Source organism: Schistocerca piceifrons, chromosome 1, assembly GCF_021461385.2.
Source record: "Schistocerca piceifrons isolate TAMUIC-IGC-003096 chromosome 1, iqSchPice1.1, whole genome shotgun sequence".
Classification (NCBI taxonomy): domain Eukaryota; kingdom Metazoa; phylum Arthropoda; class Insecta; order Orthoptera; family Acrididae; genus Schistocerca; species Schistocerca piceifrons.
The window spans coordinates 746,455,221-746,480,237 of record NC_060138.1 but is presented as its reverse complement, the minus strand read 5'-3'; the positions used below and the strand labels follow the sequence as shown (position 1 = coordinate 746,480,237).

General features: G+C 38.6%; 1 protein-coding gene across 7 annotated transcripts in view; it reads right to left on the bottom strand.

Moving 5' to 3' along the window:
* Positions 1–25,017, bottom strand: part of LOC124711768 (ankyrin repeat domain-containing protein SOWAHA) — a 624,792-nt gene that overhangs the window by 7,656 nt on the left and 592,119 nt on the right. For 2 of the 7 annotated variants that reach the window (XR_007005524.1, XM_047242005.1), the window contains one exon: positions 3,002–3,020. The exons of 3 other annotated variants lie outside the window; for them this stretch is intronic. Coding sequence is in view for 2 of the 4 variants with exons in the window: in XM_047242005.1 (XP_047097961.1) it covers positions 3,012–3,020 (9 nt within the window). In the remaining 2 variants the exon portion in view is untranslated. Of the gene's footprint in view, positions 1–3,001; positions 3,030–25,017 lie in introns of all 7 variants that reach the window. 2 more of the 7 variants (XR_007005523.1, XM_047241997.1) reach the window with 1 other exon arrangement.

The window sequence follows — 25,017 nt, the reverse complement described above, 5'->3', positions numbered from 1 at the left end:
CGCCACACCATACTGTCACTTTACTATCATGTAAAGGGCGCTCATGAACTTTGTTATGATTTATGTTTGACCAGTAATGGTAGTTCTGTTTATTAACATAACCCGTGAGATGAAAATGTGCTTTATCTGACATCCATAACTTGTTTAGAAATTCATCGTCATTGTTCATTTTTGTTATCATTTGTTGACAGAATCCTAATCATAACCGGTAATTGTTGACCTTCAATTGCTGCACCATCTGTAGTTTGTATGGATGAAATTTTAAATCAAGATGAAGAATTCTGCAAACACTCTCCCGGGACATTCCAACCACTGCTGCTTGCTTACGAATTGAATGCCATGTGTTCCATAAGACTGACCCACATACAACATCAATGTCCGCTGGACAACGCACATTTCTTGCTCGTCCTGTTCATTTCTTCTTAAGGGTAGATCCAGTCTCTTGAAAGTTTTTTTAATCCAACATTTTATCATCTGTTTCAACAGAATGGCATCATGATGTCCTAAATTAAAACATCGAAACTCCCTCTGTGCCGCTACCAAACTATCATTGTTTTTATAAAATGTTTTTGTGGCTAATGCATGCTGTTGTCTGTTACACAGATCCATGATTACTGAAATTGTGGACAGTTTACTCACTAACTGTCATGAAACTGCAGTGCTGCAACCTGCCCATAGCTGCCACTACTCATTTCAAATATTCCCGTTATTCTGTGTCACCCAGATGTAAATCAGCCAACGATATTAAATATATCTACAAAATTGTTGGAAGATTAAATGCATTTTGGTGTTCAAACTAGTTTAATATTCTTCCAACATCAACGAAAAATTCCAGCTGTTATAATAATAGAACACAGTTTTCTTACAAATGACAATAATGCACTATGAAAACTCCCAGGAAAGAAAAGTGAAGAGGTTCATCTTCAGTTTCTTATGGCTGGAACTATCCCTACACTAAAATATATATTTTAAATATGAAGTTGTCTATTATGTTTAGTGTCTAAATGCTTTCATCACCAGAATCTTGCTGTTATAATTTCATTATTGCTCTTGCTTCAAGGCATTTGCAAGAACAAAGTATTTAATTTCTGGTGGACTGATGGAGTAGTGTGATACAGCTGGATATCTGGTAAAGTCAGCTGTAAGTCTGCACATAATAGCTACGAATTGATGGATGATAGTATCTTGTTATTATCCTCAAAGGCATTGAAAATACTTACGATTACTATTGTCTCAAAAGACAACAAGCAGATGACCATACAAGTTCAAAAATGATAAGAAGAGTCAAACGACATGCCTTTTCATAAATGCACCATTGCTTTCTTATGAACATAGGTGTTAAGGAATTCACTGGAATACTTGCAGCAGGTCAGCAGAGCCAACAAACATCTTTCTAAAGAAGGGCATCAACATCATTTTTCATAACAGCAGACAGTGCACAGTCAACAGTATTAAAACTATTTTCTGTTATTTCCGTAGTGAAGTATTGGCTCATTTAATTACAGTTACGGCCAGTCCATATACAGTTCTATTTGCTTTCAGGACTGAAGAAATGCTTAAAGAGTAATAATAATACAACACTTTAATCTTATATCTTTCCCCCATGTTTTGTCCGACTGCTCCTATAAAGTAGGAGTGAGTGTTCATCGTAGTTGAGGGTATCATCTGGAGTGCCCCAGGGAAGTGTGGTAGGTCCTCTGTTGTTTTCTATCTACATAAATGATCTTTTGGATAGGGTGGATAGCAATGTGTGGCTGTTTACTGATGATTCTGTGGTGTACGGGAAGGTGTCGCCATTGAATGACTTTAGGAGGATACAAGATGGCTTGGACAGGATTTGTGATTGGGGTAAAGAATGGCAGCTAACTCTAAATATAGATAAATGTAAACTAATGCAGATGAATAGGAAAAAGAATCCCGTAATCTTTGAATACTCCATTAGTGACACAGTCACGTCGATTAAATATTTGGACATAACATTGCAGAGCGATATGAAGTGGGATAAGCACATAATGGCAGTTGTGGGGAAGGCGGATGGTCGTCTTCGGTTCATTGGTAGAATTTTGGGAAGATGTGGTTCATCTGTAAAGGAGAGCACTTATGGAATGCTGGTGCGACCTATTCTTGAGTACTGCTCGAGTGTTTGGGATCCCTATCAGGTCGGATTGAGGGAGGACATAGAAGCAATTCAGAGGCAGGCTGCTAGATTTGTTACTGGTAAGTTTGATCATCACGTGAGTGTTATGGGAATGCTTCAGGAACTCAGGTGGGAGTCTCTGGAGAAAAGGAGGCATTCTTTTCATGAATCGCTACTGAGGAAATTTAGAGAACCAGCATTTGAGACTGACTGCAGTAGAATTTTACTGCCGCCAACTTACATTTCGTGGAAAGACCACAAAGATAAGATAAGAGAGATTAGGGCTCGTACAGAGGCATATAAGCAGTCATTTTTCCCTCATTTTGTTTGGGAGTGGAACAGGGAGAGAAGATGCTAGTTGTGGTACGAGGTACCCTCCGCCACGCACCATATGGTGGATTGCGGAGTATGTATGTAGATGTAGTAAGATAACAACACAATACTTCAACACTATACATGTGTATGTCATAAGTTTATTTTTGACATCTATTAAATATGAGCACAGCACTAATAACCCACAACATGTAGAGATGTGAGAACAATAATGAACCACACTACTGATATTAAACACACCAGCAATAATAAATAATCACCAGTCACTCAAAAAAATAAAACATAATGCTACTGTAATATTAATCATACTAACAGTAATAGATAATCATTCAACTTAATTATGGTTCACATCCACTATTTATTCTAAACAATACTAACTTGCCTCATTCTTTAGTTTAAACAATCTCAAAGTCCATTTTTCCTGAAACAATAATCTTTAAGCAGCCACAAACAGCAAAAGTAGGAACAAATTTACTCATGCACAAACTGCTAAGAACAACATGCTATGAAAAATCGTACTTATTGACAGACCTGTCTTCCTTCAGCACCTCTTGGAGATCCATAAGAGGAAAAAAAAAAAAGAATGTATTAGACTGAATGTTAAAATGTTAGACCCCCAACAACTTTATTACAACACAAATTTATAATTAAAATGGTCACAGTACGGTTGTAGGTTGGCTTGCAGCAGGTTTGTTCACATAATGAGCTCCTGGTGACACTGACAATTCACACTGTGTGAAAATATTGCATAATATACCTTATACGGCATGTAGATAAGGTACAATAGTAGGGCTCTTTGGTACACTATAGCTAGTGCAAATTACATCATGTCCACAGTGATCCTAACTTGTTCTCACAGCAAATCTTTACATTTATGTGTAGCTGCTTATGCAAAAGTGTTTTATGATGCCATCACTACACAAGACATGTGCTCTAATCTCACTACATAATATGAGTTACACCTCATGTCAGTAACTTGTAACCAGTATGAGTCAGTAGCTTGTGACCAGTATGATTTATTCCAGATTTCCACACAGAACTGTCAGTGTCTGTCATACAGCACAAGATATATTCATTACACACACACAAATATGTATACATGAAACATCATTAATATTTAAGATCCTCTTTAGGGCACATTTTGAATTATTCTATTGCATAAAATGATTTTTTTCCGAGTCATTTTCATATGGTGTACGTGAACCACCCAGAGACATGCCATCTGCCTGTGCTGGCAATATGTTAAATACTTGTTAACCCATATATGTTATTGTGTCAGTTAGTTTCATGTTTGGTGGATCATTTGTGTGCTTAATCATAATGATGTGAAATGAGTTATTTTGCATTCACATCACACATTCATATGTAAATACACACATTACAAAATTACAAATTCTGCTATGGAATAGAAGGAGTTGACAAAGAGAAACTTTTTCAGTTTGTTTTCAAATTTAACTGTGCTGTCTTCCAAACATTATATATTGAATATAATAGAAAGAAACATTCGACATGGGAAAAATATACTAAAAAAGATGCTGTGACTTACCAAACGAGAAAGCGCTGGTAGATAGACACAATAAAAAACACACACACAAATTTCAAGCTTTCGCAACCCACGGATGCTTCATCAGGAAAGAGGGAAGGAGATGGAAAGACGAAAGGATGTGGGTTTTAAGGGAGAGGGTAAGGACTCATTCCAATCCCGGGAGCGGAATGACTTACCTTAAGGGGAAAAAGGGACAGGTATGCGCGCGTGCACGCACGCGCATGCACGCACGCACGCACACACACACACGCACACACGCGCACACACACACGCACACACACACACGCACGCGCACACACACACGCACACACACACGCACACACACACACACACACACACACACACACACACACACACAGAGACATATGTAAAGGCCTTTACATATGTCTGCTTGTTTCTGTATATGTGCGGACGGATATGTGCGTGTGTTTGAGTGTATACCTGTCCCTTTTTCCCCCTAAGGTAAGTCTTTCCGCTCCCGGGATTGGAATGACTCCTTACCCTCTCCCTTAAAACCCACATCCTTTCATCTTTCCCTCTCCTTCCCTCTTTCCTGATGAAGCAACTGTGGGTTGCAAAAGCTTGAAATTTGTGTGTGTATTTGTGTGTTTTTTATTGTGTCTATCTACCAGCGCTTTCTCGTTTGGTAAGTCACAGCATCTTTTTTAAACATTATATATTATTAGATAAATGATCAAAACATTTGGTGGCAGCATTGTGTGACCCTTTTGTACTAAAGACAATCTTAATGTGGAGTAATTAATTGTACAATGTTAACTTTCATAGATGGAAAAGTCACAATTAATAAAATGTTCCAGGCTATTATGCTATGGTCAAATGGATTTCACATCCAAACCCAATATTTTGTCCTCATCTGCAGAGGACATTTGCAAGGAGGGTTGTAACTTTTTAAGTGTCCGAGTTACGTCCTGGCTCACTACAGACTGCAGCAAGATTCCGATTATGCTTGCTTCCATGCGATGTCACATGAAAAACCGGAACATGGCGGTTATCTATGAGCTCACCCCCCAGAAGATACAAGATTGTCTAAAATTGACCAATGATGCTCGCAAACTGCAGTAATTTATAGGATTCTGTCTAGTTGCGGGGAGGTGTACGTGGGTGCTACAAAAAAGAAGGATCAAAAAATGACAAAGTGCACAAGGGCAACTACAGAAGGAGGGCTGACAGATCAGCTGTTGCAGAACATATTTTGCAGCCTGGAGACCACCACATTCATATTTATAGGAGTCAAGTACTGGCAACCACAACTGGATACCATGAAAGGCTATACAGAGAGGCCACAGACACTGTAAAACACTCCAGAAACACTAACAGGATGGAGTAAGGTGTGAAATTGAATGACATCTGAATTATGGTGCTGAAGAAGGTGCATACCAATCATCCATCATGGGGTGATGAAACAAAAGATGACAGCAATGGCCAACTGTGCTCGAGTATTCAAAACATGTGACATCACACAACTGCATGGAAGCATGCATAAACGACATTTTGCTGCAGTCGGTAGTGAACCAGGGTGTGAATCAGACATTCAAAGAAGCTACAATCCTCCTTGAAAATATACTCCGTAGACTGGGACTGAATGTTGGGTTTAAATGTGAAATCTATTCAAACATTGTATAATAGCCCAAAACATTTCATTACTTGTGGTGTAATTAATGATTTTTTTTTCTTCTGGTATTGTTATTACATACATCATTTTCTTTTTGAACTATAGCGGATTATTTAAAACAAACTTCATGAGAGCACAAATATACTGTGCAGTAGTGGTCAAAATCTGTAACTCTTTCAACATATATTACAAGGTGGCCATAGGTGAGCACCACATATTATTCTTACAGCACATATTTGAGCAATGAACACTTTCCTTCTCAATTTTGACTCACACCAGAACATTATCAAATCACTGATTTCAAGAACCTGCAGAGTCCACTTTTGCTGAAAATTGAGTTACAGGCAGAAATCCATACTCTGCAAGTAGCTGCTCCAGACTGTGCACAAAAACAACCACAGTCATTGAAACTTCCTGGCAGATTAAAACTGTGTCAGACTGAGATTCGAACTCGGGACCTTTGCCTTTCGCAGGCAAGTGCTCTACCAACTGAGCTACCCAAGCACGACTCACGCCCCATCCTCACAGCTTTACTTCTGCCAGTACCTCGTCTCCTACCTTCCAAACTTTACAGAAGCTCTCCTGTGAACCTTGCTGAACTAGCACTCCTGAAAGAAAGGATATTGCAGAGACATGGTTTAGCCACAGCCTGGGGGATGTTTCCAGAATGAGAGCACTTACCTGCGAAAGGCAAAGGTCCCGAGTTCGAGTCTCGGTCCAGCACACAGTTTTAATCTGCCAGGAAGTTTCATATCAGCGCACACTCCACTGCAGAGTGAAAATCTCATTCTGGAAACATCCTCTGGGCTGTGGCTAAGCCACATCTTGGCAATATCCTTTCTTTCACGGTGCTACTTCTGCATGATTCGAAGGAGAGCTTCTGTAAAGTTTGGAAGGTAGGTGATGAGGTACTGGCAGAAGTAAAGCTGTGATGACGGGGCATGAGTCGTGCTTGGGTAGCTCAGTTGGTAGAGCACTTGCCCGCGAGAGGCAAAGGTCCCGAGTTCAAGTCTCGGTCTGGTACACAGTTTTAATCAGCCAGGAAGTTTCATATCAGCGCACACTCCGCTGCAGAGTGAAAATCTCATTCTGGAACCATAGTCATTGTTTCCTGCCATGAAAACAGATGTAGGAAGTTTGAATTGGGCACAGAAACGCCCCAAGTCTGGGACTTCGGTTATTTGTCTTCTCAACTATTGGCACTACAGTAACGTGTGGTACAACTGCACAGAACAAACTGGTATTATTGAGATTGATATTCTTATGAAAATGGACAAAGAGGTTTATACCAACAGTTATGCAAAGAAAAGAGTGAAACATTCATCAGAATACTGAAAAAATATTATGAAGAAAGCTAAAATTCATGGAGAGGAACATGTGTACTATAGAGGCAAAGCAGTTCTGAAAAATATGACAGGAGAAGACTGCAAGAGTCAAAGAGGCTGTCTGAGTATCTTTGCAGAAAACAACAGAACTCTTGCTTTTAACACATTTTCTGAACACGGAATGGAAGACTGACCAGGACCTTTTCCTACAAGGACTGACCAACAGGCGACCGGTCTACCTGACAGGAGGCCCTAGCCACACAGCATTTCATTTCAGTATTTATGCAGTATCTGATGAGAGAGAGAAATGGATTTGTGAACTGTTATGTAATTGGCAGAGACCGAAATATGGAAGGGGTTTATCTAAGAGTGTTAATCCCATGCCACACGAGGAAATTGTCAACATTTCAGATCACATTAGACCATTTTCCATCAAAGTCATTATGGCAACCACACTACCTTCACTGCAAGCTATCTGGAAAAAAAAGAAAGAAAGAAAAGAAACACCATTTTTTATTGGTAAGCATCCTAACCTGCCAGTGAAACATGAGTACTATAATAAGGTTTTTGTGAAAACTTTTAACTTGCTTTTGGAAGATCTAAAGGACACTTTCTGCTGCTGTAAAAAGTTGAAGTTAATCATTAAGTCAAAACACTTAGCGAGCTCACAAAGCGAGCAGCAGTACTGTAGACAATTGTCCATATCAAAAGATCTACGAACTTTTATGATGCTATACAGAATGAGAATAGACAATCAGAAACTGATCCTGGGACTACTGCTTTATATTTTGATCACAAGCTAAATGTTCAACTTCCTCACATCCCTGTGCAAGAACTGTTCTACTTGTGCCAGTTGATTATTTCAGTTTTTTCATACATAATCTACAAAGAAGATCATCTGTTTTTTTTTTTATCTCCATCATGAAGCGAATGTGAAAAAGGACCCTGTGAAGTCTGTACTTTTCTATTAAGCTACGAAAATGTAGTCTCAGATGTGGAAAAATTACTTATGTTTAGCAGTAACTGCCCAGGACAGAACAAACACAGCATAATGATTCACCTGCAGTTAGCTCTCTTGGAGTTAAACTGGTTTTAAATGATAGAACATTTTTACCCTATCCTCAGTCACTCATTAGTATCATGTGATGGGATATTTGGGGTAATAAAAAGAGCTTCAAGAAAGTAGAGAGAATGTACACAATCCAATAATTAATAGAGCTTACAGTAACAGAAAACTGTAATTTCATTGTACACTTGGTGGATGGAAACAGCAGACTTTAGGAAGTGGTGGCCACCAATTCGTAAGATGACTTGCTTTTCTATTGTGACAGTGGGACAAGATATTCCAAGGGGTGACAAACAACACACCACTAAATATTTCAAACTTTCATCATTACCATTATAAATCATCAATACAAGGAGTTGTGGAAGCAATGGAAATCATTAATGGGCTTCAGACCGACAACTTCACCTGGAAACTTGGTCACAGGAAGAAATCACAACTGCCAGATGAAAAGTGATACAATAAAAAATGTGTATGGTTTGTTCCTGACAAGGAAAGTGTATCATCCTTCTGAAATGAAATACTAACTTGGCCTACTGCAGATGTGCAAGAAACGTAGATAGGCCTACTGTACTGTAGATATTGAATACTATTTTGTTCTATTGTATGTTTCTCCTTCTGTGAACAGTATTAATTTGTGAACACAATCAAACATGTTGTATTGCAGTGCTGCGAGAAACAAGAATAGTGTACTGTTTTCAAAATGAAATTAACTAATTTGTTTTTGTACTTCTTAAATTTTTTATCAAAATAGCATGGATTGCAAAAACAACTTAAATCCACAGCCTGAAAATATCTTTTACGCTACAAACAGCATAGCAGGTTGATGTGAAATATTAACAATAAACTTGTTCAGTGCAACTTAATCTTCAGTTTAAGTTTCACCTTGTTCTAACTATTCGTGTAGTAATTGTATAATTATATAAATTTAGTAATTATGTAGTTTTTTTTACATTTCTTAGAATTATGACAATGTGACTTTGGTTGTTTTTGCAATCAGAGACAAAGTGCAAATGTGCATGGACTAAGTTGTTTGAGGAGTTCCAAAATGTGTCTTTTCCAGTTTAAATTGTCATCAAAATAGGGACACCTAAAAGTTAACGTAGTTATTATTCCCTCACCATGTGTTACACTTTGCACTGGAGTAGCACCTCCAGATGTGCAGAAGTGAACATGTTTTGTCTTTTTGAATTTTAGAGGGACAGTATGCAGAAAACCATGCAATAATACTTTTAAGACAGTTATTAATGATCCCTTCTGTTGTCCTTTAAATACTCCCACTCTCATCATGAATTGATCACCGGGATTGATGGCATTCACAATAACAGCACTCAATTCCATGATTGGGATACTGTAGTGAATCTAGTGTACCACCTCAGTCTATGAACTAGCTAAAGATGTACTCGTGATGATGGCCTTCACCTGATGAGCTTCATGCTGCTCACTGCCTACCATCTGCTGATGGAGAAACTGTATGTTTGGAATGATTTCAATAGTTGCATCATCAGCAAAAACAACTAATTCTGCTTGATGATCTTAGCTGGAAGGTTGTTTACAAGCATGAGAAACAACAGTGGGGCTATACTGAGCTTTGTGGAACCCTATAAGTGATTTATCTCCAGTCAGAAGAATCTCCCCTGCTTACATTAGTTGAATTATTAGGTATAATTTTCTTTTTTTACTTATTGTTCAATGGTTCCATAAACCACAGTTTATCCAGGAGAATGTGGTGATCCACACAGTCAGATACCTTACACAGGCCACAAAAATATCAATTGGCAGTATTCTGCTATATAGTGCTTGTTGAATTTGGTGAGTGAATGTGTAAATAGCAATCTGACATGAGTAATTCTTTTGAAATCCAAACTGTGATTTACTTAGGATCTTAATGTTCGTCAGATGGGATACTACTATTAAAAAATATATATATATATATATTTATCAAAAATTTTGGAAAATGATGTCAGTAGTGAAATGGGTCAGTAGTTATTGATATCTTTCGTATCACATTCCTTATTCAGGGGTTTAACAATGCCATACTTCAGTCTCTCTGGAAAAATTCCCTGAGTTAGCGATGTAATACATATTTCAGAAAAGACGGTGCTTATTATATAGTAACAAGTCTTGCATTCTGTCGGAAACACCATCAGTTCCAGATGAGCTTTTATTTTTCAGAGAATATGTAATTAATTTCAGAAGAAGAAGTGGGTGTGACATCCTTACGACAGAAGTTTGTGGAAGTTGCTTATTCAAAATACTTATTTGAATTTTCTCCTGAAATGTTTGTCCCATAATTTTCTACAACATTTAAGAAGTGATTATTAAACATATCTGCCATCTGTGACCAATCATTTACTGCCTTTCTATTTAAATTGATAGAGATGTTATTCTGTTCTGCAAGTTGTTACGCTGCGCTGCGTCTCATTTTACTAAATTCCATACAGCATTAAATCTGTTGTTGCAATTACTGATTTCTGACATAAAGTGCTTGTTCCATGTTTTTCTAATAACATTTATTAGTAATTTTGAATAGATTTGGAGTGCGCAATTACTGCTGATTTTCTGTAAATACTGTATTACTAGCTTTCTATTTGTTTACTAACAAAATGGAAGTGATTAGCAGAAGGCAACATATGGCAATTTAAAACATCATTGTTGAGTCTGCTAGTTGGAAAGGAAGCAAAACTAAAAACTGTCCCTTTGTAGAAAAGATCTGGCTTGAAGATAAAATTCAGAATATCGTAATAGATTGTAGCATCACAATGAAAAAGTATGAATTAATTTTTAATTATTTTAATTAAAGAGGCATTAAAAAATAATTTTCTAAGCTACATTTGGATTCTTTGTGGCAATGTAATGGCAGGGTGACAATTATTGAACTATATGAAAACTCATCAATTAGTTACCTACTATGGTATGCAAACGCTTTATTCAACATGTAATCATCACTACAGATACTCGGATCTGGTTATGACATGTTCGATATGCCTGCCATCATTGGATGTGGCACAGGTGATCAGCAACATTCTGCATGACCCACTGAAGTGCCAGAACACCGATACTGTTGATTGTTGATAACCTCCTGAATGGCTGTTTTCAGCAATGGTTGTGTGGTTATTGCTATACACATTTTCTTTAATATAGCCCCACAAAAAGGAGCCGCATATGTTCTGAATCTGAGAATATGGCAGCCAATGCCCATGCCAGTGGCCTCTGGGTACCACAGAGCCAGAATGCAGTCCCCAAAGTGCTCCTCCAGACATCACTCTTCTTCTTTGATGGGGTCGAGCTCCATCTTACTCAAACCACATCTTATCGAAACCAGGGATGCTTTTCATAATGAGGATGAAATCATCTTCCAAAATCTTCATGTACTGTTCAGTAGTCACCATGCTATTCAGGAATATTGCACTGATTTTTCCATGACCGGATATTGCACCTGTTAAGGGTGAAGGGACTTCTCGATCGCAAAATGCAGAGTCTCACTTCCACACATGTGCCAATTTTGCTTATTGATGAACCCATCCACATGAAAGTGGGCTTTGTTGCTAAACCAAACCATGCATGCGCGCACTAATTCCCATCACGTCCCATGGCCAACCGTGTGGTTCGAACGTCCAAACACAAACTGTTCAGAAGTTATGACGATTTTATTTCACATAGTTCAATAATTGTCATCCTGTATAGATATATTGTGAAGTTTGTGTTTTTATTATTAGTATATTACCATAAAGTACAAGCACGTGTTTTCAGTGATTTATTTGTCAATCATCCCTGCTGTCCCTCTTCTCTTACTTTTCCTTTTATGAATCCCGATGATGGTAATTTTCTATTTCAGTGGATAGTCACATTTGATGGAAGTATTATTCTCAGAGATTGAGACTTGGTATTAATCTATGAGAGTGATGATTTAATGATTAATATAGTTGGACAGATAAAAACTCTACTCACCAAGTGATGGCAGTAGCGAAAACATATAAAAGTTGTGGAAATGTGCAAGTTTTTGGAGCAGTGGCTTCTTCTTCTGACAGGATGGTTGAAGGAGAAGGAAGAGTGATAAAGGACATGGACTGGCTAGGTTTAGCATATGGGGAGAGTTACAGAAAAGTTGCCCTGGACTCTGAGTCAGGGTTGGTTATCATACGGGTTGTGAAGGAATGATCGATTGTTGAGGACTGTACCAGACAAGATTTGAAAACTTGTGGAGTGGTCCTAAGTTGTTTTTTGGAGGAATCAGCATTACCAGGTTTGGATATGATGGCCTGGGAAATCTGCTTTTTAACTAAGCTGGTGGGTAATTACATCCAGTGAAGGCTGAGGTGAGAATGGTTGTGTATTGCTATAAAGAGTTTGCATCTGAACAAATATGTCTGCTCTGAATGTCACAGCTGTATGGGAGGGAACATTTGACATCAAGAGGATGGCAACTGTCAAAATGTAAGTACAACAAGTACTGTTTGTTAGTAGATTTAACACGAACAGAACTGTATAGCCGACCCCCAGTAAGGATGAGGTCAACATCAAGGAAAGTGGCTTGGTATTTGAGGTAGGACCAGGTGAAATTTAATTAGGAGGATGTATTTAAGAGATTTGTTCATAAGTGTAAAGTTGGTTAAGGTGAGCAGGAATAACAATCATAGGTTTGGAATCAGGTGGGCACTGGTTGAAGTAATGATCTGCAGCAGACAGACCACGTACATGGGTAATGTTGTTACAGAGGGAAGACGTCTGATATACAATGTCATTACAGCCCTTTACTTTTTTCCTACATCCCTTGAAAAGAAAAAAGGTAGATTAGAATTCAATGTCCCATTAATGATGAGATCACTTAGAAAAGGCACACAAGCTCACGTTGACAAACAACAGAAAAGGAAATTATTTGTGTCCTTTGCAAAGGAAATATCCTATATTGCAGTATACGGATGGAAATTTGAGTCCTATTTATCCTCAATGTGAGTCCACTGTCCTAACCCACTGAACATCTCATTCAGTGCATTCACTGAGGCACCTTCCATGTGTTTAAAGGGAGAATCTGGACAAATACAAACTAGTAGTAAAGCACTATTTGTTGCGTGTAAGATACTACTACACACCAGTATCAGTTCGTAGGAAAAATGACCTCTATACTATTTCTACAGCTTCTCAGTTATCATAATTGCTTTCACCCACAATGCAAAAGAACAGCATGACCAAGAGTACATAAGCCAAAAGTTAAATATGTAAGAGTATCTTTCACAAATTGTCCCATGAAACATGTGAGGAGGGCAGGTAGTTTGCACAGCAAGTTTGCAAATGGAATGTTTCTGTATGAAGCATACTCTTCTGATTATGAGCAACAAATCAATATTTCACATAAAAAACAATAAACAATAATAATGTTTACATCTGACACTCAAAAAATTGACATGAAATGTTTCAGTGTGAATGACAGTTTCCCAAATTGGATATCCTAATGAAAAGTTGGGGGAGTTGCTTCACACTGAAGTAAGTGTGTTTGTAATCTTGGTATGTTAGACCTAAGTTCTTTTCTTGACTGAAGACAAAACAGAGAACTTTGTTTACTCTATGTGATGGCACAGGTGGGAACAGGATTTCCTAAATGACATATTCCCAAACAACATGACAGGTCTTGTCTAATGTGGACTCCATGTTCACTGAGTCTGATATCCTTTAGAAAAACAGACAATGTTTTGCAAATGTTAAATATGTATGAGCATTAAACATACATTCTAATCTCTTTCTCTCCACCTCTCTCTGCCTTTCTCCTAATCTCCACTCTCTCTGTCCACCTCCTTCTCCTCCCTGTATCTCTCCATCTCCTCCTTTCCCCTCTCCATTTCCATTTCTTCCCACCATCCTACTCCGTCCATCTCTTCTTTCCACTCTCTCTGGCCTTCAGTCTTGTGTATTGTTACTGCCAATGAAAACTTGATTGGGAAATGAAATTACTTAAAATGAGTGGTAAAATCTATTGGAATCATTGGTATAAGGAATATGAGAGACCTCTCCTCCTGCTGAATCTGTGAAGTGAGCGATGTAGCCCTATAATTAGCACACTGGACTCACATTTGGGAGGGCGATGGTTCAAATCTGTGTCCAGCTATCCTGATTTAGGTTTCCTGTGATTTTCCTAAATTGTTCCTGGCAAATACCAGGATGTTTCCTTTGAAAGTGCATGGTCATTTCCTCATTTCCTTCCCCATTTTTCATTCTTTATTCTTGAAACATTCAGAGATTGTGCTCTAATAACTATGTTGTTGACATGACATTAAACCTTAAACTTCCTTGCTTGCTTGGATTTGTGAGAATATTAGATTCAATGACAGTATTTTGTGTAATTTTAATCTGCAAACCAGTACGATTACCAAGTTTCAAATGATTCAGATTCCATAGTAGTATGCCAAATGTAACTCAATAAGCATTAATACAGAATGAAATTTTCACTCTGCAGTGGAGTGTGTGCTGATATGAAACTTCCTGTAGAGCACATGCCTGCATAAAGCAAAGGTCCCAAGTTCGACTTTCAGTCCACCAAACAGTTTTAAACTGCCAGAAAGTTTCAGCATTATTACAACTTCCCTGTTTTCTGTCAACACTGACTGCAAGGAAGAAAACAAAACAGCGCATATTTGTGTATACAATGTTTGTTAAAAATTATACACAACTTAAAATTGACTATGAGAAAGAAAACAAAACTGCACATTTTCACAGCACAGTGTTTTCTTTTTTGCAGTCAATTTTAAAAGAAAAACTTACATTGTTGTATAAGCAAGAATATAAACTATGTCTGCCTGCCTGAATTTTTATTACAGAACTGTGTAAAAATCAGAAGTAATTTGGCCAAGAATGTCACAATTTTTGATAACGATACATACAACCTATGTCTGTCCAAATGTTTCACAGAGTATCATGAGAAATATTGAATTAAATCAGTGAAGAACTTTATGTGACTTTTGCTAGCAACATTACTTCTTTATAAATTATTATAGATACATCAGATTGGTGCACATGTTCGTAGCAATTTTGTTTTGCATGCTGGTATTCTGGTTGCTATGGGTTTATTTATCAATTCTCATTTTTTATTTGTAGTTCACCGCTGCTTGCATATTATCATTTTGCATCTGGAGATAGTGAGTGGAGCTGTGGATGCTAGTAAATGGAGTGCCAAGTGGAGAAATTGGAACATTTACAACATATTCTTCTGTTTGAATTCAATAGAGGGCTGACAGCAACAGAGGAAGCCAGAAACATTTGCGCTATGTATGGGGAAGGTTCAAAAATCAACTGTATGGGCACCAAATGCTATAAGCCAAAATCACAAAAATCAGCAAGTGGCCATATGTGCATCTCTGCTGGCTTGTCATCAATTGGGTTATGAACAACACTGACATTTCCTATCCTGTATCATTACTGGTGACAAGAACTGATGTCTTTATGCTAACAAAAGGAAAAGAAAGGAATGGTTGAGCTCAAACAAAGCAACAACTCCCTGTACAATGACCTGCATGCATCCACTAAAGATAATCTTATGCATCCGGTGGAACAGCGACAATGTGGTGTATTACAAGTTGCTTCACCGAGATATAACCGTTGCTGCCAACGCTTATTGTCAGCAATTGAGATGTCTCACAATCACAATGCAAGAACAACAACCAGGAAGAGTGCATGAAATGATGCTACTTCATGATAATGTCTTCCAACATTCTGCTAGACTGACAAAAACACAATGTATAGGAGTTGGGTTGGGAAGTCATTCCAGACCCATCTTATTTACATGATATTGTGCCCTCAGATTTTCAACTTTTCTGCTCTCTATTGAACAATCTTCATGGAACTGCCATTCCAGATGAAAATGTGTTCCAATCATGGCTTGAAGAGGTCTTTGTCTCAAAACCAGGTGATTTCTACAATTGTTGAATCTAAAATTTACCCCAGTGCGGGCAGACTGTTGTAAATAGTGAAGAACAATATATTATTTATGAATAAAGTCTCTGTTATGTATATCTGTTGTGTTTATCCCAGTACTTATATTCCTTTATATTAAAAAAAGTTGCAACCTGTCTGTCAAAATGTTAATTAGGGTATTGCAGAAAAATATGAATTAATGGTAACAACTTTAAATGATGACTTGTCTTTGTATAGTAGTATAGAATACCAGCTGACCTGCCTCATTTGACAGAAAATATTGTTCATGTATCATTTATCAAACAGTGGAAAGTATGGGTTGCAATATCAACAGTGTTATGAAAAGGGTAGATTGTTACTCATTGTAAAGATGACATGTTGAGTTACAGGCAGGCACAACAAAAAGGTTGTTACATACTGAGCTTTCAGCCAAAACCTTTACATTTACATAAGCAGGCATACCTCACACACACATGACCACTATCTCCAATCACTGCAGCCAAAATGCATCTGTCACACTGAACAAAAACGGCAGTCTGGAGTGGTGCACGGAAAGGGGAGGAATAACAGTGTATGGATGTGAGAGACAAGAGTGCTGTCTGCCGGAGCCTGTGGGGACTAGATGGCAGCAGTAAGAGACTGCTGGACGCAACATTGGGAGGCTGTCAGGGAAAGAAGAGGGGGATGGGGGGAGAAAGGGGAAGTGAAAAAGGAGAGCAGCAGAGAGGGGGAAAAGACCAGCGTGTGCATTGGCAAAGAGTGGCACACAGTAAGTCAGTTGGGAGGAGGTGATATGGCAGAGAGGATGGAATCTGTTGGACAGAGGGTGTGGGATATCACAGGTTGAGGCCAGGATAATTTTGGGAGCGACGATGTGTTGTATGGATAGCCCCAGTCTGCGCATTTCAGAACAACTGGTGGTGGAGGGGAGGATCCACATGTCCTGGGTTGTGAAGCAGCCACTGAAATCAAGCATGTTACATTCAGCTGCATGTTGTGCCACACAGTGTGGTCCACTGTTCTCGGTCAGTCTGGCTGTGGCCATTCATTGTGGTGGACAGATGGTTGATAATCATACTAATATAAAAAGATGTGCACTGATTTCAGCAGAGCTGGTATATCATGGTCCCTTTCACAGGTCACATGGCCTTTGATACGGTAAGATCCACCAGTGACGGGACTGGAATAGGAATTGCTGGGTGGGTGGATTGTGCAGGTCTTACACTTCCAACTTCCACAGGAATATGATCCTTGTGGCATGAGGTTGGGATTGGGAGTGGGACAGGGATAGATTAGGATGTCGCGGAGTTTCTTGGGATTTGTGGTAGGATTGCTTGTGTGTGGGAATATGGCATGGGAAATCTGTTCGTAGACTAAGTCTTGTGATTGTGAGACCCTTAGTGTACTAAGTAAGTGAGTTCTTATCACTGCAGATACAGTTTGGATGGATTTTTTGGTGTGGAAGGGAGGGTAGCTGTCAAATTGGTTGTGCTATTGATGGTTGGTAGTTTAATATGGACAGAGGTGTGGATGGAGCCATCAGAGAGGAGGACATAGACATCTAGGAAGGTGGCATGCTGGGCTGAGGAGGACCACATGAAGCAGATGGGAGAGGTGTTGTGGCTGTGAAGGAATGAGGTGGTGTCTTGGCCCTGAGTCCATGTCACACTTCCGGAAAATAGTGTAAATTTTAAGATGTTTGATTCAAAGCTTTTGCACTACTAGTTTGTTTGCATACACCAGTGTATAGGTACTCTTATTTATCACTAATTTACTTGACTTATTCTACCCAAAGTATTATTTTTATATTGGTTGAATGTAGAATAGTTAGTTCTGGAGTGTGGTAAGATGGGTGCTGCAGTTTTTTCCATTGGGGTAACTATAGTGGCATGGGAATTGGGAAAGTAAATGAGTGTCTTCAGTGGTTTTTAGGACACATGGTAGAGAAAGGAAGATAGTGAAACATGAGGGAAAAATTGCTGCCCTGCAGGCTGGATTAGCCAAGGCTAGGAAAGATCTGGACAGGTTAAGGGGGGAGAAGGGTATAGACACACGTGAAGTGGCAACAAGTAGCTGAAGGAGCTGACTTACAACTACATCTGACACCTTTGTGGTGAATGTGCAAAATAAGTTTGACCTGTTACTTCAGTTAAGAATTAATGACCTTCAGTCACATGTAGGTGTAGACAGGGCACAACAAACATTCAGCAATAAACTGAAAAGTAAGACAGCAGGGAAGTTAGTGAAGAGAAAGAAAGTTTTGCTGTTAGGTAGTTCTCATGTTAGAGGTGTAAGCCACCTTTCGCAGGATGAACTATGATCAGAATACTGGGTCACCATTTTTTTAAAACCTGGTGATAATCTGCAGCACGATTTAGGATCATTTTGCAAAGACTTCACCAGAGGAGACACCATGGTTATAGTAGATTGGCTGAATGCTAGTATCGACAGAGATACTGTATTTACTCGAATCTACGCCACACTTTTTGGTTTTTGTAATCCAAAAAACTGCCTGCGGCTTAGAATCGAGTGCAAAGTAAGCGGAAGTTCTGAAAAATGTTGGTAGGTGCCGTCACAACTAACTTCTGCCGTCGAATATATGTAGCGCTACAAAGGCATGCTTTGCAGGCACAAAGATAAATACTGGTGCCAAAACCTCTGTGTCAGTAAATAAATTTAAAAGGTGGAAGACGAGCTTTTTTCTCAGCCCCGAGTTTCAACCACTGCACTTTCATACAATATCCAACGAAGTAAATACAAATTCTGTATTGTTCATCTTCGAATGTAGCAACATTTCAATGTACTACGAAAATCCGACTGGCAAGACTGTTTGGGATGTTGGTCAATATGGCCAACTCTACGTTCTGATTTTTTTCCTAACTGTGAGAACAGATGGTTGCTAATAGGAACTTTTATGAATTATGAATCACATGCAGTATTGTCTTCACCATAAGAATAATACAAATATAAACATTTTGCCATGTATTCTTTCGAGTTTGCTACTATCTCATTTAAATCCTGTGTGCCTAATAAACTACAAAACTAGAATGAGACAACAGCAAACGAGGAAAAATATACATATCATGTCATGTTTATATTTGTATTATTCTTAGGCCTAATAGTGATACAGTCAGAAATGAAGCACGGCAATTGACTAGATTTTTAAATCTAAGATGACTAATTTCTGTGCAGAATGTAATGTACAGAGGCGTCTGCAAGATTTTCAAATGGAGAAAAGTTTTCGCTAAACTCTCGTTCAGAACATCATCTATTATACGCAGTCTGTTATTTGGTTCTTGTTGATCACTATCGAAGAAAGCAGCAGTGTAAGTGACAACAAATAACAGTCTCTTGCCGTAGTTTCACTAATGAGATGGCTCCTCTTTCTTTTTTTTTAAATTGTAAGCGGAGGTAGCGTGCACAAAAACAAGCCATGCCATGAGCAGCAACAGGCCGTAAACACTCATTATCAGAATGCGACAAACAACTAATGACACAGTACAGTAACACATTTTCAGCTTAGAGTGACGTGAACACCTATAACAAAGAGAACGGCACTTATCACATCAAAGAAAAATAAGCAATCAATTCAAACCAGACGAAGCATGTGGAAAAGGAAGGGTACCCGTATAAATACGGACGGAGCACCTGACGCATAGCAATGGCTACCTGGTAAAGCTTAACTGCTAAGCTTGTGACTCGAACCAAACTACTGTAGCTGTATCGTCATTCATTCGACCTAAATTGTGTCTCATATTACAATGGAGCAACTTTGTTTCGATCTGGAGGTGCGGCCTAAGACTTTTTTTCCCCCTCGAATTTCGAGTCTCAAATTTCAGGTGGGGCTCAGATTTGGGAAATTTTTTTTCCTTGATTTCGAGTCTCATTTTTCAGTTGCGGCTTAGATTCGAGTGAATACGGTAGTGGGTAAAGTATATAGTGTGGCCTGGTAAAGACTGTATCAGCTTTTAGAAACACCAACATACAGTTTGTACCTGTTCTGAGATGCCATGACTGACCTCATTTGTACTCTTTGGTCTGGACAGTTAATCTGCATTTGAAATAGCTGCTTATGTCAGGTGCAGGGCCACATATTGGTGTGGTTCCTGTTGGGTCTGTCAGAAGATAGTATTATACTAGGCATGGCCTCCACCTCAACAGGAAAGAGAAGGGTAAGCTGGCTGGGCTAATAATAGCAGAAAATTTGAAATGGGTGGCACTGTCCCCAAGTCGTAAAATACCAGTGGTTACAGGTGCCAGAGAAGCACCTTTTTTAGGGTACAGACAACAGAAAGAATGAGAGGTTAGGCTTGAAAAAACCTTCAATTTGAGAAAGAAACCAAATAGTATAATCTGGCTTATTGCATCAGCACAAACAGCTTTTGGTTAAAGATTTTCAGCGATCAGTAGAAACTTTATTTCTACACATTTTACCTGTCAGTGTAAAATGCCAGCTATCTTTATTGCAACAAAATACTTGAGAGCTAAGAATTAAAATTAATGAACTACTTATAAGCATCGATAAATTAGAATCATAAAACCCAGGTGGACATAATCTGCCTGTCTGAACATCACATGATCATGATCAGTGTTGTGTTACAGGATTTAGGTTAGAATCGTGGTTTTTCAGATCAGAAATGGAGAAAGGAGTTACCAAATTAATTAGGAATTTTCATAAATTTAAAAACAGAGACATTCATAAGTTTTTCCTAGATCAGTATACAAAAGGAAGTGCGATTGAACTTGAATTTCATAATAAATCCTTCACAATAGTATGTGTACACTGAGCACTTGCAGATAACTTCAATCTATTCATAAATCACCTTGAAGTTATACTGGCCTATTTAACAACAAACAATCAAGAAATTTTAATGTAGATTTTCTTTAAAAAATCTACCAGTAAGAAATTGTTACAGTCAGTAACACTATCAATCAGCTAAACTCCTACTGTAAACTTTCCAACTAGGGTAGCTAATTGCTCACATAAACAAGTATCGATAATATCTTTAGAGAAAGGTCTAACAAACTAAGCTGTATTACAAAACCAACAGTTGATGGCTTCTCAGACCATGAACTGCAGTTCATTTTATTAAATGTTAATACTGAACATTTATATAAAATCTACTGATGTAAATTCACAAGGGCAGTTAGTAAAGCAAAAATTGATAATTTTAGGAGACGCCTCAAAGACATGAACTGGAGTGATGTATGCAGTACTCATTGCATGAATTAAAAATACAACACTTATTATTGAAGTCCTTGCCTCATTTGAATGCAGTTTACCGTAGCCCAATACCAAACCTGATCAAAGCAAAATCTGGAAGAGGCCATGGATTACTCAAGGAATAAAGGTATCTTGTAAAACAGAAAGGAAACTGTATCTGTCTGTCATAAACAGCTCTGATGTTGATGCTGTAGATCATTACAAGACATACTGCAAAATATTAAAGGTAGAAATATGGACATCAAAGCAAATGCATTACCAGAAAAAGATAGTCACATCATATAACAAAGTAAAGACAATGAGGGATATAGTGAAGGAGCAAACTGGTACAATCAAGCATGAAGAGGAGCAGATAGCATTTCAAGTAAATGATACATTGTTAACAGATGTGTGCAGTGTTGCAAAACTTTGTAACAAGAATTTCATAACTGTTACTGAAAAGACGTTGTCAGGTCCAGTAGATACTGCCTTTGAAAATCTCAGACCAGTCATCACAAATAACTTCAGTAATATGACATGACCTTCACTACACCTGTAAAAGTAATGTCAACCTTAAAATCTTTAAAATAAAAAATTCAGTAGTTATGATGAAATATCAACAAAGTTAAGAATGAGATTTTCACTCTGCACATAGGAGATGAGATACTGGCAGAAGTAAAGCTGTGAGACCGGGCGTGAGTCGTGCTTCGGTAGCTCAGATGGTAGAGCACTTGCCCGCGAAAGGCAAAGGTCCCGAGTTCGAGTCTCAGTCGGGCACACAGTTTTAATCTGCCAGGAAGTTTTTAACAAAGTTAAGGCTTGTGAATTTAGTAACATATTCCATTATCTGTGTAATCAGTCATTTATCATTGCAACATTTTTCAAATGGATGAAATGTCTGGAGTAAAGCTGTTGTTTAGGAAAGGAGATAAGGAAATATGTTTAAATTTCCATCTAATTTCATATTTGCTAGCATTCTCAAAAATTTTAGAAAAGCTGATGTACAGTAGGCTTCTTAACCATCTTACAAGAAATATTAGGTAAGATAAGGGAAAGGCACAACCATTCAATTACAGCAGACTTATGTGTGGAGCATAGAAACATATAATGGAAACAAAATTCACACCAGCTTTCGAGCTTTTGCTCGTTTTCTATTAAAAGTACACACAATCACACACACACAACCACCTAAATGTACACGACCACAGCTGCAGTGAGACTGCTGATTATTGATTACTGAGTGCAGCTGCCTGGGCAGGTGGAGGTGGGAGGGCATAGGGAAGGGCACATGAGGTAAGGAGGGGTCAGTGCGATAAAGTGAGGCAGGTCTTTGGACAGATGACTCAGTGAGTGTGCAACAAGATAAAAGGATTTCAGGGGGTAGAGCATAAAACAGATAGAGAGAGGGAAAAAAGGAGGGGGAGGTAAGGGAAAGATTGAAGAAAAGGAAAGGAAGGTGTAGATGAAGAGCAAGACAGAGGTGGGAGAGAGAAAGGGAGAGGGGTATAAAGTATAAAAGGAAAGGGGGGGGGGGGGGAGAGAGAGAGAGAGAGAGAGAGAGAGAGAGAGAGAGAGAGAGAGAGAGAGAGAGAGATTTGGGAGGAGGCAGAGTGGTGGAAGAAAGCAGTTCACATTCTCAATGGGGAAGAAATGTTATGTACTGACAAGGTAAGGTGACACAGTGGGAAATAGGCTAGTGGAGATTTGGGCAAAGGGGATTGTGACAGTACAGAATTTGCTGGAGAGATGACTCCCACTTGCGTAATTTAGGAAAACTTGAGGCAGAAGAGAGTATCCAAACTGTCCACATAGTGAAGCATCTGCTGAAGTCATTTGTGGTGTAGTGTGCAGCATGTTCAGCATCTGGATGGTCAAGCCTGTGGTTTACTACAGTTTGACTGTCACCGTTCATGCAAGTAGACAGTTGGTTAACTGTCAAGCCAACGTAGAATGCCGTGCAATAACTCTACCCTAGTTCATATCTGCTTTCACACTTGGCCTTGCCTTTTACTGTGGGGAAATGTCTATGACTGAACTGTGATAGGAGGCAGTGGGTGAATGTATGGAATAGGTCTGGCACCTGGATCGACTACAAGTTAATGAACCATGGGGTGCAGGGCTGCAATATGGATGAACAATGGTATGCTGTAGGTTGGGTGAGTGGCAGAAGACTATAGTTTCGGTGATGTGGATATAATTTTTTCTCCCTCTCTCACCCTCCCCCCAACCCCCCCCCTCCATAACTCTTTTATGCTCTACCCTCTGAACTCCCCACATCTCGTCGTGTAGCTGCTGAATCATCTGTCAAAAGATTTGCCTCATGCTATGCCAGTTCCTTGTCTCGCATGTCATTCCCTACCCCCTCCTGACTTATATCACTTCAGGCAACTGCTTTCCATAATCGATAATCAATAATCAGTCTTGCTGCAGCAGTAGGGGTGTACATTTTGGAGTCTATGTAGTGGTGTTTGTGATGTGTGTACTTTTACTAGAAAAAGAGCAAGAACTCGAAAACTAGGGTGACTTCTGTTTTCTGTTATGTTTCTCTATGAACCACGCATCAGCCCACTACAGCCAAGTGGTTGCCTTTCCATTATTTTACATATTATTCCAACCAGGAATATTCATTATTATATGACATCAAATAAATGCTGCAAATGTCACAGTTTGGATATCTAAAGGATTCTGATGAAGGTTACCTACAAATACAGTGAGAATGTACTTAATTCATTATACAATAAATAGGCTACTTGTGTATTTTGCAATCTGTCAAAGGCATCTGGCTGTGTAAATAACAAATTAAAATATTATACTGTAACAGGATATGCTGCAAAATGGTTCAAACTTATATCTGTGACAGGAAACAAAATGTGTCATTAAAAAAGGACATGGACTCATCTATCGGGCATCATCTAACTGAGAACTGTTAAAAGTTTGTTTGCAGATGACACAAAAATTTCAATAAATAGCAAATCAAGTATAATCTTAGAAAGATCAGTTAATGAAATTTTTATGGACATAGATAAATTGTTCCTAGTCAATACATCATCATTAAAACCCGAAGAAAAAAACTGACTACAAGAAATTTATAGCTTGTAAGAAGTCTTTCATCTGCATATATCTGAAATATGATGACTAACAGACAGAAGAAGTTGACAGAATTAAATTCTTGGGATTACAGATTGATAATAAATTCAAAATGAGATTTGCTATTTGGGAAGCAAAATAACTGATGATGGTTGAAGTAGGGATGGTATAAAATGTAGACTGGCAATGACAAGAAAAGCATTTCTGAGTATTAGAAATTTGTTAACATTAAGTATAGATTTAAGTGTCAGGAAGACCTTCCTCAAAGTATTTGTATGGTGAGCAGTCATGGTGGTGGTGGTGGTTAGTGTTTAACGTCCCGTCGACAACGAGGTCATGAGAGACGGAGCGCAAGCTCGGGTTAGAGAAGGATTGGGAAGGAAATCGGCCGTGCCCTTTCAAAGGAACCATCCCGGCATTTGCCTGAAATGATTTAGGGAAATCACGGAAAACCTAAATCAGGATGGCCGGAGACGGGAGAGCAGCCATGTATGGAAGTGAAACATGGATGATGAACAGTTCAGACAAGAAGAGAATAGAAGCTATTGAAATGTGGTGCTACAGAAGAATGCTTAAGATTAGATGGGTAGATCAAGTAACTAATGAGGAGGTACTGAACAGAATTGGGGAAAAGAGAAATTTGTGATAAAATCTGACCAGAAGGGATTGGTTGGTAGAACACATTCTGAGGCATCAAGGGATCACAAATCACCAATTTAGTACTGGAGGGAAGTGTGTGGGATAAAAATCATAAGGGAAACCAAGAGACGAATAAGGTAAGTAGT